Raw genomic sequence first — 16,747 nt, 5'->3', positions numbered from 1 at the left:
TGATGTTTCAGTAGGTGGCACGGTTTCTTGTGACTCAGGGCTAATGACCCAAAATGGTGTTTAGGGCATTAATTGGCTGTAATGCAGATACCGTGTTACTTTATTGATAGCCTGTAATAATTCATAGCATTGTTCAGAAACATTAGTTAATAATCTTGCTTTGAATTTCAAATGGTTTATTTGCTCTCTACTTATTCCAGTAAACTAGATCCTTCTGTTTGAATCCATATTCCTCTATTGTTCTGACTCTCCTCTGGCAGTGGACACCGAGATCGTCGTCTTTGGGCCAGGATATGTTGGCTATCTTTGCATGAGCTGTAAAGAGATGTGGTTGAAAGGTGCCAGACGGTGACATTATCAGAGACAGCATATGTCCAAAGGTGCTCAGCACCTCCATGTTGTGAATATTGAAACTTGCCCTGTAAAGTCACTGTATTCTAGAGTGCTATACAGTTAGTAAAAACATGAGTTGTGGTTGTGAGTGAAAATGCCAGTGTGTTTAAAAGTGGTAGCTGATTTCTTTTTCTCTATCTATATAAAATAGTGCATCTCGTTAGGTTTAAAAATTAGCATATTATTAGAGTAGTTGTATTGTGATACTTTTCTCTATACCATTAACTGGTTTGGTTAGAAGTCACCCTGACACTGCACGGGCACTTAGTGAGCCTGAAATTAAGCCATGTTAGTTGTTTCTCACATGATAAAAATTTTCTTCCAGTCTATATCACGGGGCTGTGGTAAGTTAGTGATATTTCTGTGATAATCTTGTGTGAAAGATTCAAAAGAGAGCCGTAGTATATTGTGAATTGGATTTACTTCTGTACCTTTCACACGCATGAAAAATTTATCTACTTTTTAGTAGCCAAGTAAAATTCCTGTTAAATGCTCTATTAAGAAAAGTTTTAGATCATTGTCATAATCTGGCATCTGCCGCAGTTTAGGTTCTGTGTAGTTAGTTGCTTTAGGAGAGGTAGCCATTTCATTTGCATTTTGTTTGGAAAAAAACCCCCACCAAACAAACCAAAACTCACTTTTTTTTTCCAGCTTAAACAGGAAGTACAGTGACATTTGTGATTAATTTTATTTTTAAAGCACTTTATGAAGTTATAAGAGGTGTCAGCAGAGTATTTAACAGATTAAGGTTTTGGGGTTTTTTAGTTTCATTCCATAAAGTCTTATGGAAGCAGCAAGGTACTTTCCCTTCGGTGACTTTGCCATGCTAGGATTTCTGTTTTGTTGTTTCAGCTATCATACTCTGGTTTCTTTGTAAATACTTTGCTGTTGGACATACTATTTATTCACTGCTTAGATTAAATTTCTGCTGTACCAAATCCTGGTTTAGTCTCAAAAAAAAAAAAAAAGTCTATAAAAAATAAAGTATACTACAAATTATTGCTGTAGTCCGTTTACAGAAGAGTTCTAGTTCTTTATGGCTGTGACCACAGACTTCCTACAAAAAACTTCCAGGAAAGTGCTTTTATGCATATATTTTGTGAACCTTGCATGGCCTTCGGTTTGAGCTGTGTTTCATAAATGAGCTGAGAGCATACAAATAGATTGTAGAAGAAGTTACCAACAGAATCCTGTCTTGGCTGCTGGGAAGAGCATGCCAATGCAATTACAACTAGCAGAAATCATCTCTGAAGTGTAAGGAAAGAGGGAGGAGAGTATTTAGCTTGATAAAATTACGTGCAGTAGAGCAATTGCTCTAATCACTTAAATTTGAGAGGAAAACAGCTTTTTCAGGCTTGAGATTTTTTAAGAAAGGCATTCAGCAAGAATTCCCAAGGGCTTTGCTTTGAAAGTTAACAAAAATGCAACCATGAAAGGATAAAATTATTAGTGTAGTTTTTCCAAGGAAAAGAAATAGGAGTGAAAAAGATGGAAAAGTAATAAGATGCAGACTTTCTAAGCTTGAGATCGCAAGTTAAAACTGATCTGAATTTAAGAGTGGCAAAAAGGCACGATGAACAAAACTGTTGACAAAAACAATTGTTGTAACTGAGAATAAAAGACCCTTCTTTGCTGAAACTAAATAAACCAGCTTCTTGAATCTAGAGAAGTCCTGCATTCAGGTTAGCTAGACACTATTATCTGTGATTATGTTTATGTATATTAACTTAAGAATGTACACATGATGATTTCATAATATATTTTTAGGATTTTTACTTGCTCTAACTGTAGATTGTGCAAAATCAAAGCAAAGGCTGCTGTAAGCTCACTCACTGCAGAAAGGACAATGTGATGCTAACAGACGGTGAAGCTGACTTGGCTTATGACAGACTGTAAAGTAACCGATTGCTGTCAGTTACATTTATTACGTAAATAGAATTGCTTTAAGGGTTAAAGATATCATATTGATTCAGAGGTCAGAGACTATATGACACTTGATAGGGTGTAATTTCTTTTTTTCTTGCTGTCAAGTGACCAAACATAATTTATCATCCAATTAGAGAAAGAGAGCCAACGACTGGCAAACTTTGCAAAATCTAGTAAACTTAAAATTAGATCTCTAAGGTATGTTTTGGCTTCCTAAGCACAGGCAACCACATATGTGAATTACGTTGTTTGTCTTTGTTTGGGGTAGGGTTTTTAATAGCAAATAAACCCTTTTAGGCTTGCATTCCCACAACTGAATGTCTTAAATGTGAAGGAAAAAAGGACAAATATAAAATTCATGTTTTTATTCAAACTGTGTGCACCTTTTTATATTGTGAAAGCTCATTTTTTCACTTTTCCTATCAAGTCCTTCCTATAGTAAGCTGTTGGTTTTTTATGATAACGGTGCCTTGTGTATGATGTTGTGTCCCGAATCTTGCTTTTAGATACATAGAGCATGTTTAGGGTAGTGGGGAAGGATGCTGTGAGACTGAAACATTTACCCTACTCTTCTATAGAAAATGTTCTTAAATCAGAATTGTGTGTTCATAATTTGATGTAAACATGAGTCAGAACCATCTAGTTCTATCCCGTGGATACGACTGCTGTTTTCAAGGTACTGCTGTAAGGTAGACAGATGAAGTGACAGTGACATGCTTGAGGCAGCCCCACTTTCTGACCCAGCTGAGCTCAGCACCTGAGGTGTTTCTGTTTTTCTCAGTACATGGAGTGGAAGCGGTTTAAACAGGATCACTCAAAAATGTTAAAGTGTGTCTTTTACCTTCCCAGTGTCTAGTATAATTCTGAATTGCAACCAGGCTTGAGTTTTGTTGTCTTCCTACATTGTATAGCTTTGAGACTTCTGGTGTGAGAAGTTTCCTTCGAGGCCCTTGCATTGTCCAGAATGTAATTATACTGTTAAAACCAGCTGGCTGGCATACCAACCATAGTTTCTTTAACTCGGCTTCAATCTTGAGAGAAGTGCACATCTGAGCAAGAACTGAAGTAGGCTAGGAAGAGTTCAGTGTAACCTTTTTAAAACATAATAAACAACAAGAAAACACGCGAGGGAGGAGAAGATCAAGGGGAATGGAAGGTTATCAAAAAGCATTTGCTTGTGTCCACTCTAGTTTAATGAACTTTTCCATCTGGTGCAGCGATACCAAATGTGTCGACGTCGGTATTACCAAGTTCATACTGCTGTAGCTTGGTGTACTTTAGATTGCTATTTTCTGTTCTTCTCAAATGGAAGGAGGAGACTTTCACCTTTTTTGGAATTTCACCTCCCTACACCTGCTGTAGGTCAAAACCAACATCAAAAAAGAATAATAGATATTCATGGCACCATTCAAGTAAAAAAACTGTGTGGAAAAAGTATTGCCGTGTTTTGCTCTGTGCAATAGGCCATGATTGTACTCTTCCAACAGCCTGGCCATATACTGCTGACGTTGCTGAGCCAAGTGGCTTCTCATTGCAAACTCCAGCCTCGAGCAGACACCTCCCAAATTGGAAACAAAAGGAATCCCAACTAGATGCTCAGATCCCCAAGTGAGGTTGCAGGTGCTCTGTGAAAAGAAGGGTTAAACTATCTTGCATTCACAGTAGTCTGTGTGTGCATCTAGGCAGTTAAAAGACTGGTTGAGATGCTGTTAGGTTTTATTTTAGTTTCCTTTCTGGTCATGTATTCTTGTGCAGGAACACCTAATGAATAAAAATATGAATGATTATAATTGCAAGTCTAATGATTTCTACAGACATGGAATTAATTTGTAGGTCCAGCTGTATGCTTACCCCTTATAATTTTATTTCATTTTTCCAGTAGCATTACCTGCGTTTTACAAACTTTGGGAAATTAAGTACAGAAAGACTAAGGTGTTATTTTCCATCAAGTATGTAGGAACCTTATTACCATTAAAGTCGGTGGGAGGTTGCAGTCTGTCTAAAATCCCTTGTAAATCCGTTCCAAAGTAAATTGTCCCGCCTCATCTAGGGAATTGAGTGTTGCCTTTTGACTGGCAGAATGCCAGAATACTGTCCTTTTCCAGGTTCACTTACTTTTCAAACAACTCATTGAAAACATATTTCAGTGTAAAGTGTGTCTGTCAACGTGTTCTAACGTATCTATTTTATGGGAATTTCAAGTTTTAACAACTACCAAAAAATAATAAGATTAAAAATCCTCCTTTTTAGAATTCTTTAATGAATGAAATTAAGATGAATATGGACAGAACATAAAGCAATAGATTGAATATGCAGAAAGGGAACATATGTTTGGTATTTGGGAAAGAAATGGTTTGCTCTTCTCAAATGACAGACAGAATCAGCTTCCTGACTTCTCCCTCTTCTGGCCTCAGAGAGCCTGACTGGAGTCAGGTAACCTGTACTGTCATCTCAGTGTTTTGTTTTACATATTTTCAGCGTTTCATGACAGCTACTCAGTGATGCAGTGTTTCTGGAGTATCAGAGGAAGATTCGTGTAAACCCATACCTATACAAACAGTTGCTTAAAGGCTCTCTTTATTCTAATGCTCCATAGCAATACCACTGTTATGCACTGAGGCATTCCAAACTGGCAGGCTGCACTTCTGTAATTTTCTCAAGTCAAATTCTGCCCCAGAGCATTACCCTCCAGAACCAGTATTAAAAATAAACTTTGAAAAAAGAGCAAGAAGTTATCCTGTTATTCTGGATTGTCCAGTTTCTCTCTTCCCCACATCTTTTCCACATCCTCTCCTGAACTGCTGAACTTGTGTTCCCCTAAAGCATGCTTCTGAAAAATAGACTCCAAAACCAGCCAGTAATATTGTTTCTGTGTTCTTATTCAGCGACAAATCTCCTAGATGATAGTAGCAATGTGAATAATAGGTTGTCTTTGTAGCTAGGATAAATGCCCTTATTAATGATGGATGGATTTGATGTTGTACCTAATTATATTATAACTGACAGGTTGCAGCTGCTATTGTTTATACTCTTGAGCTGCTACCACAATTGAGGACAGACTATGTTGAATCTGACAAGGCTTTTGTACAGCTGTCCAAAATATTTCTGAAAGGGAACAAACTTCATTTCTTTAAAAAACTAAAAAAATCAGGAAGTGTCAGCCTCTGAGCTTATCTTGTGTGTGTTGTAAATACTGCTGTTTATGATTCAAGTCACCTGCACTTCAGTGATATACTAAAACCCATGAATTTTGGCTAAGTCATTTGGCTGAAATTTGGATATCTGAGCTGTGAAATTTAGTTTCAAGTCTAAAATCAGCCACAGACTCCGCATGTGAAATTAAGTAAATGGCTTAATTTCTCAGTGCCGTCAGCTCAGGTGTCAGAGACACACACTTTCCTTTCTTCTACTTTTTTCCTAGCCTAGATTGAAAGTTTTGGGAAGCTGATGCTGTTTGATTCTGATGTGCTGAATGCAAATGCATTAGGAGGTGCAGAAATGCTGTTGTCTTGGTCCTTGACTTTAGAAGCTCTGTAGTTAACAAGAAATCCAAAGTGTGACCGTGATTGTAAAATATCAGTGAGACATTCTCTTTTTTTCGTAGCTGTATGGACCTCCACATGAACTATTCATTGTGTCTGGTAGAAAAGTAGAGCAATATGCTACCTCCTAAACACTTGTTCGAAGACTTTTCTCCCTGCCTGTCCCTTCTCCAGCCTTTAGCTCTTCTCTTAGTGTGCTTCAGTGTATCAGTACTTGGCAAAGCATTGGGCTACTTGTGTGGAGAGATACACCAGCTGCTGCTTTATGGCAGTCTTTAAGGTGGTTGGAAAATACTTTAGCATTACCCTGTGATGCTTTAATAAAGACCCTGGGAATTCAGGAACAAGCATGGGCAAAGCAAATGTGCTCTGCACCCAGTAGGGAAATTGGTAAGTGTGGGTTATGGACAGTATCGTGGGTAATTCCATTGTAACTGTCTTAAATGTCCTAGGCTAAGAAATTGTCCATTTGTATTTTTCCCTGTGGCCTGCAACCTCTTCTACGCACAAACTCTCAGTAAAGACTGTCTGCAAAAGCCTGTTTTTAAGGGATTAAGGAAATAGCATACAGACTGGGACAAGAGCAGGTAGAGTGTGTGTTCGTGGGTACACATGCAGCGGGGAAATAGTAGATTACAAGGGAATGGGTATTGTCATGAACAGTTGTCCCAGACTATAAGTATGTAAAAGGAGAAGACAGCAATTCCTATGCTGGTGTCATTATTATTTTTGTAAGCTTTTAAGTAAACAGAAATGTACAAAATCCACAGTATCACTGGACTTTTTAAACGCAAAAGTGATTCTGTTCATTCCCATAATCTGCACTCATAAAATAATATATTCTCTCTGAACTTTGCTGGCAAAATTTATGTCCCCAGAGAGAATTCAAGGAAGGAAACACAGCAACGTTAGTACCATGTCTCTCTAGAAAGTCTGAACCAAACAAGGTGCATGTCTTGTAAAAAATGAACAAACAAAAAAACCCTGAAACCCACAATGTTTTACAGTAACAGCTCTCAGCACTGCAAAATGAACTGTTTTAGCAGAGTGTTTAAGGCAAGTTTGGGGACTTGGTAGCAGCAATTTCATTCTCTTAGCTTCTTTAGGGTTTGCATGTAATGATAAAATCAGGAGGCAGAAAGAAATATGAATGAATGAATGGATTTGACAAATGCCTGCAGTCTCAGTTCCATTTATGATTGATTATTCATAAAGGGAAAACTACACTTGTCCCATCCATTCTACCTCTCTCCTGAGAAGTGTTTAGGATATGTATGAAAATGAAAAACAATAAGTTGTTCTTCAGGCTGTCTGGTGTTGTTTGAACCCTTCGAAATGAGAGGCTGCCTCTGACATGGAGTGTTAGCGTTTGACAGCAAGCGAGCACCAAGTGACAGCTTTAATTTTTTATTTCTTTGCCTTTGTAGGTTTAAGACAGACTCCAACCAGCTGTCTGTGTTAATGAAGCACTGAGTGCATTATATAATTATAAGGTTCCGAATATAATTGCTGTGTATGCTGCATAATTTAAGTTCCAACTGTACTTGCATCTCTCATTTACCAAGCCAGTGAAGGGTATAATAATATTGAAAACAATAACAGCTCAGTGCTTTTACAGTGTAGTCATTGGGGGTTTGCACTTAATGAGTTTGTGATTCTTAAAGAGATCCTGGCTGATAAAATCACAGTAGCTAAAGGTTAAGGTTATCTGTAAGATGAGTCTTTTCCTTGGAAGTCTGGATATAATGCCCTGACTAAGGAAATATCTGATACTAAACATGTATTCTGGAACTGGGAGACCCGCCAATTTTTGCAGAGTGAGATTTCAGACATACAGTGCATTGTGGCAGGGGAGAACAGGGCTGCTCCTGGGTATAAAAAGGAGTTCACTGTCTTGTTTTGTCTGTTTGTAAAGTAGTTGGACATCAGCAGAGACTTGTGAATGTGATGAGACAAATGGACTTGGGTAAGATAGTTCTTTTGGTGGTAGGATCTTTCATACCTGTTAGGCTGTACACATGCCAGGCAAGGGTAACTGTTTGACTGCACTGTTCTCAGAGGCTTCCCTGCCTTATTTATTAGTTGACTGTGGTTTCCTGGCCGTATAGCTTCCTAGAACTTTAAAATTATTTCTGCTCCTTGGTGGAAATGCTGTGAAATATTTTTGATGGTTTTTGCAAAAGTATGATTCTATCAAATATTCATTGATAAAACCTGAGCCTTTTCTGACTAAGGAATGCTTGGTAGTATATGGAGTACACATGGTAGACTTAAAGTTTCCCTGGTTTTCATTCCAATTACTATGAAAAGGGCAGAGCATGGATTTGAGCTGGTGTTCCTTGCCTCTAAATCACTGAGATTCTGCAGATATTGGCCAACTGCCTCTTCTTGCTTACCCCCGCTTTTGATACCAAGCTTGCCAGTTTTTCATATCGCTGTTATCACAAGATGCATTGTACACTTAAACAAAGCAGACTGAAGTGCATGACCTTATCTATAGGCTCAATTCTCCAGCTATCTGGTGCGCTTCACCACCATGGTAGTGTTTGTAACAGTACATACATGACCTATTTGCAAGGTGGATTCCATGGTCTTTTTTTTTTTTTCTTTCCCTCTACCAAAACAAAGTGTTGATAAATCCCTCCTGTAATCTAGCAATGGAAAAATAAATAACAAGAACTAACCCTCAGCTTACAGTTTCTGGCAGAGGAGGTTTAGGGTGGTAATAGACTGTTCTTGCTACTTAAAATTGCAGATGTACTCAGGTAGGCTATGAGGTCCTCTAACTAGTGTCCAAACAACAGTAGTCAACTTTTCCTTCCATTCATACTCTTGTAGATTTTATTGCAGAGATACTGCTCCAAGACTTGCCAGCAGCAGCCTGCCATCAGACTTACTGAACACAATCTCCAAATGCTGCTACTAAAGTGATTTTCCTTGACAGTTGTTCTTGCCACTACAGTACTTCCCCACTAGCTCCATGTTTTCCACCAGCTCAAATTCAGTGTCCCATTTTGTTATGTACTTTACACATCATTATGTCCAGGTCTGCACTAATAGTTGTGGAAAGGTTAAAGTAATAAATTCTGAAGTACCATTAGGTACAAGAAGGTTCATCAGAACATACAAATTTGTTTAAAAATGAGTGTAGTTTATTTTAATATATTGTATGAAAGTTATTGAATTCACTGAAGCAGTAAAAATACCGGGCTTCCTATTGGGCAATGAGAGCGAGCAGTGAGTGAATGAAACTCATCATCCTGAATGGAATGGACTGACCTCATTTATGTTTGGACTGACTTAAGTTTATGTCAGGACCAAATGTTCTTATTCCTCATTCTTACTTGAGCTGGAGGTGCTTGAGCTAGGAGAGCAGTGAGTCTGCATCAATTTTGTTTGAAAGAATTAACATCAGTGCTTTTTGTGCTTTAACCTAGGTTTTCTTTTTTTTAAAACCTGTCAGTTTTTGAGTTTCAGTTCTTTAAGATTTAAGGAAAACTTGAGAATTGGTGAGTGTTTGTGTCCAAACAAGGCAACTTTGCATGAATTCTGTGAAAAATCTTTATCCTAACTTGATTTTAGTGCAGACTAGTTGAAGTTTAGAATTTGTGATGAAACCTCAAGCCATAGTTAGTTTCACTAACTTCAGACGAACAAGTATTTAGATATCTTCATTGATCAACCTAAAGAGTTAATATATATTTAAATATATATTATATGCCCACTACTCTTGCTTAATTTGAGTATTACATATTTAAATCAAACCTAAAAAGCTACCGGTGTTTAAATCTGCTGGATGATCCTTCATGAAAAGAAATGTGTTTCTGTTTAAGTGTGATTTTTTTTTTTTTTTTTTTTGTCTCCCTTTTGGAATCACTTTGGACAAGAGCCTATTACATTGCATGGCACAGCACTGTTTGTTCTTAGTATTTCAGTTACAGTAGCAGGAAACTGAGACACATTTATGCTAACTATTGTACAAATATCCTTACGCATACTGTGTGGAAGAAAGTAAGTCTCTTTGCTGTTTTGCTGATGGGGCAAAAGTGAATTGCTAAAGGGTATACAATACATTTATGGCAGAATTCAGATCGCTCAAATCCCTCTAGTACTTTAGCTACAGACTGTCCTTTTCTCTTAATTTTTTTAAGGTAGAAGTAGCTCACTTAACATGTCCTGTGTAGACTAAGTGCAAACACACAGTAATAGCTTATGATTTAATTTACTTGTTTGTATGTCTGTGATGATTTTAGTGTGATTAAGCATTTCTAAGATACAACATGGTTATCATTGTCCCTTCTAAATGGGATGAGCAAAAGGATCCTCTGAATAATGACTGCTTCATTCCACATTCTTTCCTTATGTAGAATTTGTATTACTCAAATCCTGCTTTAGCTGCAGATCACCTTTCTTTCTTAATTTTGATAAGACATCTCGCAGCTTGATTACAGTTATTTTTTGAGAAGACAATTGAGAAGGAGGGAACATCAACTCTGTGGAAATGTTGCCTTCTCTAAGTCTAAAGTGCTTCTCAAGAGCATGATGAAGAAAGAAAAGCTCACACAAAGAACAAAGCAGGGTCCCCTACTTTCCTATTGAACAGTCAGTAACAAGTCTCTCATCTTGAAAGGTTCCCACCACTGACATGAGGCTGCAGCCTGCAGGGTTACTATTATTTGAGTTAATCACCTGACCTCCAAGTGTTCCCCTCTGACGAGATAAGGGGGAAATATTACAGTTGGACTGGAATATCTTACTTTAGGAGCCACAGTGAGGAAAATTTTATTGGCAAGTGGCAGCTACATGCCTTTTAAACTTTAATGCAGCCACTTTACTGTTTGGTACAGCGGGAAATTCTTTATTCCTGAATTGCAGTGAGAAAGCTCTTACTTACTCTAGCTAAATTTACAACTAAATTATCAAGTGAAGTGCAGAAATACGAATAAACCATTCTCTTATTTGAAAATTGGTTACTGGAGGCCAGTTCTACATTTCCAAAGGATTATCAATCCTTTGAGTTCTTTCCAAGAGATTATTCTTAATGGAAATACTATAATGCATGCATGTCCTTTCAGAACATCCAGTGGTGTGTTGGAGACTTGAATGCCTTAAGCATTATCCAGTGAAGGAGTGGTAATTTGAACCTTTTGAGACAGATCTTATTCATTTAAACATGAACTGTTTTTTAGAGATTGTAACATTTGTCCTCCTGTCTTGTCACACACTGCTTGGTTTTGCTAAATTTCAGACACAGCAGGAGGCTACCTTGTTATGCTCTAGTGACTTTAACTGCAGAATTCTGACGGTCCTCACTATTGTGCGAAGAGCAAGCTTGTATGGTTAGCAGTGTTGCTCAGGGGTTGCAGGATCAAGCTTTGTATATGAATGGCTTATTTGGGAGGCTGTGATTATATGAAAGCTTTAAGAGAATTTTTGTTATTTTCTTGTCCTTGCAGTGGCCAGTTTGCTATAGTGAAGAAATGTCGAGACAAAAGCACCGGTATGGAGTATGCTGCTAAGTTCATTAAAAAACGTCAGAGTCGGGCCAGCCGTCGTGGAGTGAGACGTGAGGAAATTGAACGGGAGGTTACAATTCTGCAGCAGATTCTGCATGCCAACATCATCAAGCTGCATGACATCTATGAGAACAAGACAGATGTGGTCCTCATCCTTGAGCTGTGAGTAAGGGGACTTCCTATCCTCCAGGGCAGGATGAGGTAAATAGGAACGGGAAAGGGCTGCAGAGGCTGCCAGAACATAGAGGCACTGTTAAAATGGGGCTGTTGTGTTCTCATGCCTCACAGATCTTGGCAAGAGAATTGAAGGAGGTTGCTGGTAAACAGGCCCCCCAGTTCATCCATGTGCCCTGAGGATACAGGTGCACCTTAACATCAGCTGAGGCCATTGTTACTGAGCCAGGGAGTGTTGTCAACTTGAGAACAGTTTACTAACAGAGGGATTACCTCATGTCTGCCTGGGGGTGCCCTGATGTGACCCTTGGAGGAAGCACAAATGGCCACTGAATGCTCATTTCATTTTTTTCTGCTTTCATCTCTCCCAATGCATGTGAAGCCACCAATTCCTTTGCAAAATTTGCAGCCATTCTCACTACTCCCATATTCTCCTCATTTAGAGGAGGCTAGGGAAAAGAGGGGAGGAGGGTGAGGGAAGAGGTTTTTTTTTTTAATCCCTAGGCTTTCACTATCAAGGATGAATAGCAACAGGCTGGGAGTGAAAAAGAGCTGCTCACTCTTCTCTTGTTCCACCATGTGGTGGAGGAAAACCCTTGCCATTTAGCTCCTGCTGACAAGTGAACCTCCCAACCAGGGGATCTGTGGACTGCTGTAGGTTCACCCCTGCACTGTGACCCATTGGACAGCCAGGCTGGTGGTTTAGGATGACTATCCCAAACCATATGTTGGCTATGTAATGCAAACTGGTTTGTACTGTTTAAGAAGAGATTTAAAACCAGCTAGCAGCAGCTTCTCTGTCTGGGCTGAGGGGATGGCGGCTGGTTCTGCAGAACTTCTGCGTGTCCCTGCCTGGAAGAATAAATGCACAGCCCAGGGAAGCTGGAAGTGTGGTCAGGAATCATCTTCATAAAGCCTTGGCTAAGGAGCCTTTGCTTAGTTGGAACACGAGTTTGCATTTCAGGGAGTCATCTTCGACGCTTTTGTCTGTATTTAATCTTACTGAAAGGAAGTGAGAAAACCTGGCTAATAGGTGTTTACTATGTAGAGAGATGCTGGTTTATTAGAATAGGAAGCAGTATCCAAATTGCCCATCTCTACAATAGCTATTAAATTACCTGTGTGAATTCTGTTTGGCTGCTTGTTTCACCAGCCTAGAAATACTGCATCCCAAAGACATCAGCTATTTCTTACACCCTGTTCCCTTTCCTGTATGTTTGATGGAACTGAGGTGAAACATTTGAGACAGATGCAGACCACAGACTAATAATATAATCTCTTACAACACAACTTGTTTTCAGTGTGTTCTGCTTCTTTCTACTGCCTGGCTTGAGATTCTTAAAGTCCGCCATTTGGACAGATGTGCCCGACCATGTTTTGGAAAGCCGTCATATCATTTTAACAGTGTTTCAAAGTCATATGTTTTGGGGATTGCATGCAGGGGTTGGTTATGTGACATTAATCTGAAATGTGTGTGGAGGGTAAAATTTACAGTCACTTCAATGCTGACACTAATGTATGTGTGATGGAATTTCTTCAGTTTTGTGAAATGTAATGTGATATGATGTAGAAGGACCCTAACAAATAAAGAGGAATAGGAGGCTGATTTTTTTTAAAAGAAGAAATACCTCTTTCCAGCCTGGCCAGGAGAACTTTGCTCTGTGTAAATAGCATTTTTGCCTCCTGGCCTTGCAACCTAATATGAATCAGAATGACGTTGGAAGAGTTATTCCTGTTGATGTGAGTTCAGCTTATATTGGAGAGGCTAAAGTAGAGGTTTTGTGAGAAGGCACTAGTGATATCCCAAAAGAACAAAGAGTTGCTGTTGCAGAGCTAGAGCAGGGCACATAGACCAGCTGCAGCAGTTTTCACGATTACTGGTATGCAATACCAAGGGAAGATTGTTAAAGTAACTGATCTATCAGACTGTATATACTGAAGTGTTCGATGCTACAGGAGATTGTCATCACTTTAGGTCATGTAATTAATTTCAGCTTCCCCTGCTCACCCCAGGGAGGCAAATTCTCCACTGTGAAGCCAGGAAGGGAACTAAGTTGCCTGCTGCTGTTTGGCTTTCTGTTCTCAGTGCTATTTGCCAACCATTCTGATGCATATTAGATTTGACCTGTAGTGGCTGGGAGGTCACAGGAAGATCACTTGCACCTCTGCATTGCATCTGCAGCTGAATGCTGTAGAACATTTGGATGTCCCCAAAGTTGACAGTGTTACTGTTGATGTGTTAGTTTGAAAGTCATTTCAAGAAAACTTTGCAGTTGCCTAATGTCAATTATTGAGCAAAAAAAAAATGATAAAAATTATTTCACTTTTTCAAGAAATGAAAAAGTGGAGGCACCGAGTGGCTGGGTCTCTTTATACCCAAACTTATACTGGGATAATGCATTTGGATGAAACTTGGCACTTGACTTGTTGCCATCCTGGGTGTTTTATGGCTGAGGATCAAGACTGTAATAGAAGTGAGTGACTCTGTGTGCACGGATGATCATATAGACCTACAACCAAAGCATCTCCTTCTGTACAGTTCATAGTATGTGCAGTTGGTCTATCTTAAGGAATTGAAAGGGATATAAATTATCTTGGTGCATGTGCAGATTTATATCTATGTGTGTTTGTGTAGTTCAGCCTTCCTAATCTCCACTGAGAACCAGGGGAAACCCGAACACTGTCACACAAAGCGGTGAGTAGAATTGTATGCTTGTGCTCATCAGAGCCAGGAATGGAAGTAGCTCTTCTAATAAATGGAGCTTTGCTGGTCAGGATGTATGGTCTTGGCCTAAGGGGATGAAATTTGTCATGTAGTGAAGGAGGACAGACATCAATTTAAGCTTTTTTGGGCTGTGTCCTGCTCTCTTGTAGAATCAATACCACTTAGTTTACAAAGCTCTGAGTCTTAGAGGAGCTGTGCAGAAGATGACATACCCTTTATCTGTCAATTCGTGATACTAAAGTAGGGCTGTAAGCAAGGAGACACCCTGAGTTCTTCTGCTTATTACAATTTTTAGGTAATGAGTAAATGGTGCAATTTTTCTGTATGTATAAATCAGGAAATACAGAGACACTGTGGCTGAAGTTACGTAGATCATATGTTCCCTAGCGCACTTGCCTTGACCTTGTGTATGTAATCCAGGCACTGAGGCTTTGATCCCTGGGAGAGATGAAATAACCACTAGCTTTTCAGGGGAGCCAGCATTTAGGCCAGGGAGCATTCCTGAAGATGAACGTGACTGCTGGCAGATGGCATATGAGTAATGATAAGCATCTGTTAATTTTTAGGTATATGTCTATGGCCAAATGTTGGTCTCTATAGCCATGTGCTGGAAGACAGGAAAGGAGCTTGCTTTTTCTGACTGGCAGCTACTTTGTGCTAAAACAACCTCCCATTTCATTACCTTCTGCTTTTTCGTGTCCTCACGTAGCCTGATACATTCTGTGTGTCCTGTTGTCAGGCTGTAGCTTATTTCACTTTTAAAAGGCTGGATGCAGCAGTTTTGACCGGATTAAGGCCACTGCATTCAGTTGCTGTGTACAAATTGAGGATGATGATAATTGCTAATAAAGTTAATTAAATTCTCTCTGTAAACAGATGATCTCTCTTCCTGACATTCTGATATCAGTCACATACTCCCTGCAGTTTATCAAAATAAGTGTTACAGCACCTGGCCAGTTAATCTTATGTTAAGCTACGGTGGACTTCAGCTTCAAAAAGAATGTCCCCAGTATTCTTGACCAATTGAAGAAGCTACCCTGATGTTTAAAAGAGGCTTTGGCTAAAATGTTGACCCTCTCCCAAACTCACTGTGCTGGCACAGGCAAGGCTATCTCCTCTTTACACAGGGGTTGATTCTACAGGTGTTGTTTCTTCTGTTCAAGAGCAGGAAGAACATTGCCAAGTCCACTGCTGTTAAGTGCAGTTTGGCAGGTACACAGTTTGCCCTTCCTTGTGCACATTATTCAGGGATATGCTCTCCACAGCTTTTTGTTACCCCACTGTTCTCTGTCTTTTGGGCCCTGCCTTGAAGCTGCTTTGCCGAGACAAAAGCAGCCTGAAGGCAAGTTTGATTGATACGCCAGTCTCCTCTACTGGTAAGTGTCAAGGTTGTGTACACAAAATAAACAGCTGTTGCCAAGAAGGCAGCATTGTCGTTTGTCTTCTATTGGACTTTGAAGGAAGAACAAAGGTATCATTTGCTTGCTTCTTTGTTTGCCGTGGGAATAAGGTGACATGGTAATAGGGAAAGAGGTGGAACCAGAGTAAGGATTTTTTTCTGTAACCTAAGGTCCTTTGAGAAAGGAACATTTGCTCTTTTACAGGTGGTGCTGATTTAAAACACACACCTCCCTGGGTGTTCAAATGTAACTTGTAGTGCAGTTATGAGTGTTTTACTGCAAGGGTGTTAGTGCTGATCTGCTTTTTTTCTGGGATTCCGTAATGGCTGGCTTTTGGGATTGCTAGTGTCTTCTGCCTGAGGATTTCTCTGAGTTCAGATGCATAACTTGGATAAGAACAATCCTGCACTAAATTGCTTACCGCTCTCTTTGTACAATTTACTCAAACCTGTTTTTAAAGCCTGAGTCTTTGTTAATGAGAAATCATCACATCTCTTCTATTGAATTTTCCTTTAGATTACTCTTTTAAGATCTCTGCAGCTTAAGCTAATGTCTTATGCCATACCACAAGAGACTGGAGATTAATGGACAGTTTGTAATGTACGCTGATCTCTGACCTTCAGAAAATGAAATGCTCATGTAGTTGTTGTAAGAGGGAGTCTTTTGCTGATAAAGTAACAGAGGGACTTCAGACTCCCTGAATCTTTTCTTGGTTTCCTTTTCTATTTTTATGTTGTATTCTGTACCTTGGAAGTGCCCCCTGCCTAGCATGATTCAAGGTTAGTGTGAACTAGAGGGAAGAGGGAGAATACAGCAAAGAGCTAGCAAGTAAATCTCCTGTGATCCTTGTTCTTGCAGGCTGTACAGTTTCTTCAGAGATGCCTTGGGTATAGCTGGTTGCTCAGAATGTTCTGAGGTTGCCATTGGGGCAAAATCCCTGGTGTGCCCTGAGCAGCTAACCCAACTGTTTCAAGTGACTATGCTTGGGGGCAGCAAGAGAGAAAGGGAATTAAGTACTTCCAGTCTGGGCAGCTGAACAACTTTCTGACATTCCTTTGTGTAGCAAAGGAG

General features: G+C 39.4%; 1 protein-coding gene across 6 annotated transcripts in view; it reads left to right on the top strand.

Annotated features, from left to right (window-relative positions):
* The window catches only part of DAPK2 (death associated protein kinase 2), a 61,100-nt gene that overhangs the window by 17,954 nt on the left and 26,399 nt on the right, over positions 1-16,747 (top strand). For 5 of the 6 annotated variants that reach the window (XM_052807537.1, XM_052807536.1, XM_052807533.1 and 2 more), the window contains one exon: positions 11,318-11,539. In XM_052807537.1, the coding sequence (XP_052663497.1) occupies positions 11,318-11,539 (222 nt within the window). Of the gene's footprint in view, positions 1-11,317; positions 11,579-16,747 lie in introns of those variants that run through there. The other variant, XM_052807535.1, reaches the window with a different exon arrangement.

The sequence above is a fragment of the Harpia harpyja genome, chromosome 14 (assembly GCF_026419915.1).
Source record: "Harpia harpyja isolate bHarHar1 chromosome 14, bHarHar1 primary haplotype, whole genome shotgun sequence".
Classification (NCBI taxonomy): Eukaryota; Metazoa; Chordata; class Aves; order Accipitriformes; family Accipitridae; genus Harpia; species Harpia harpyja.
Note: the sequence above shows the minus strand (reverse complement) of the source record. Positions and strands in the feature narration are given on the sequence as shown.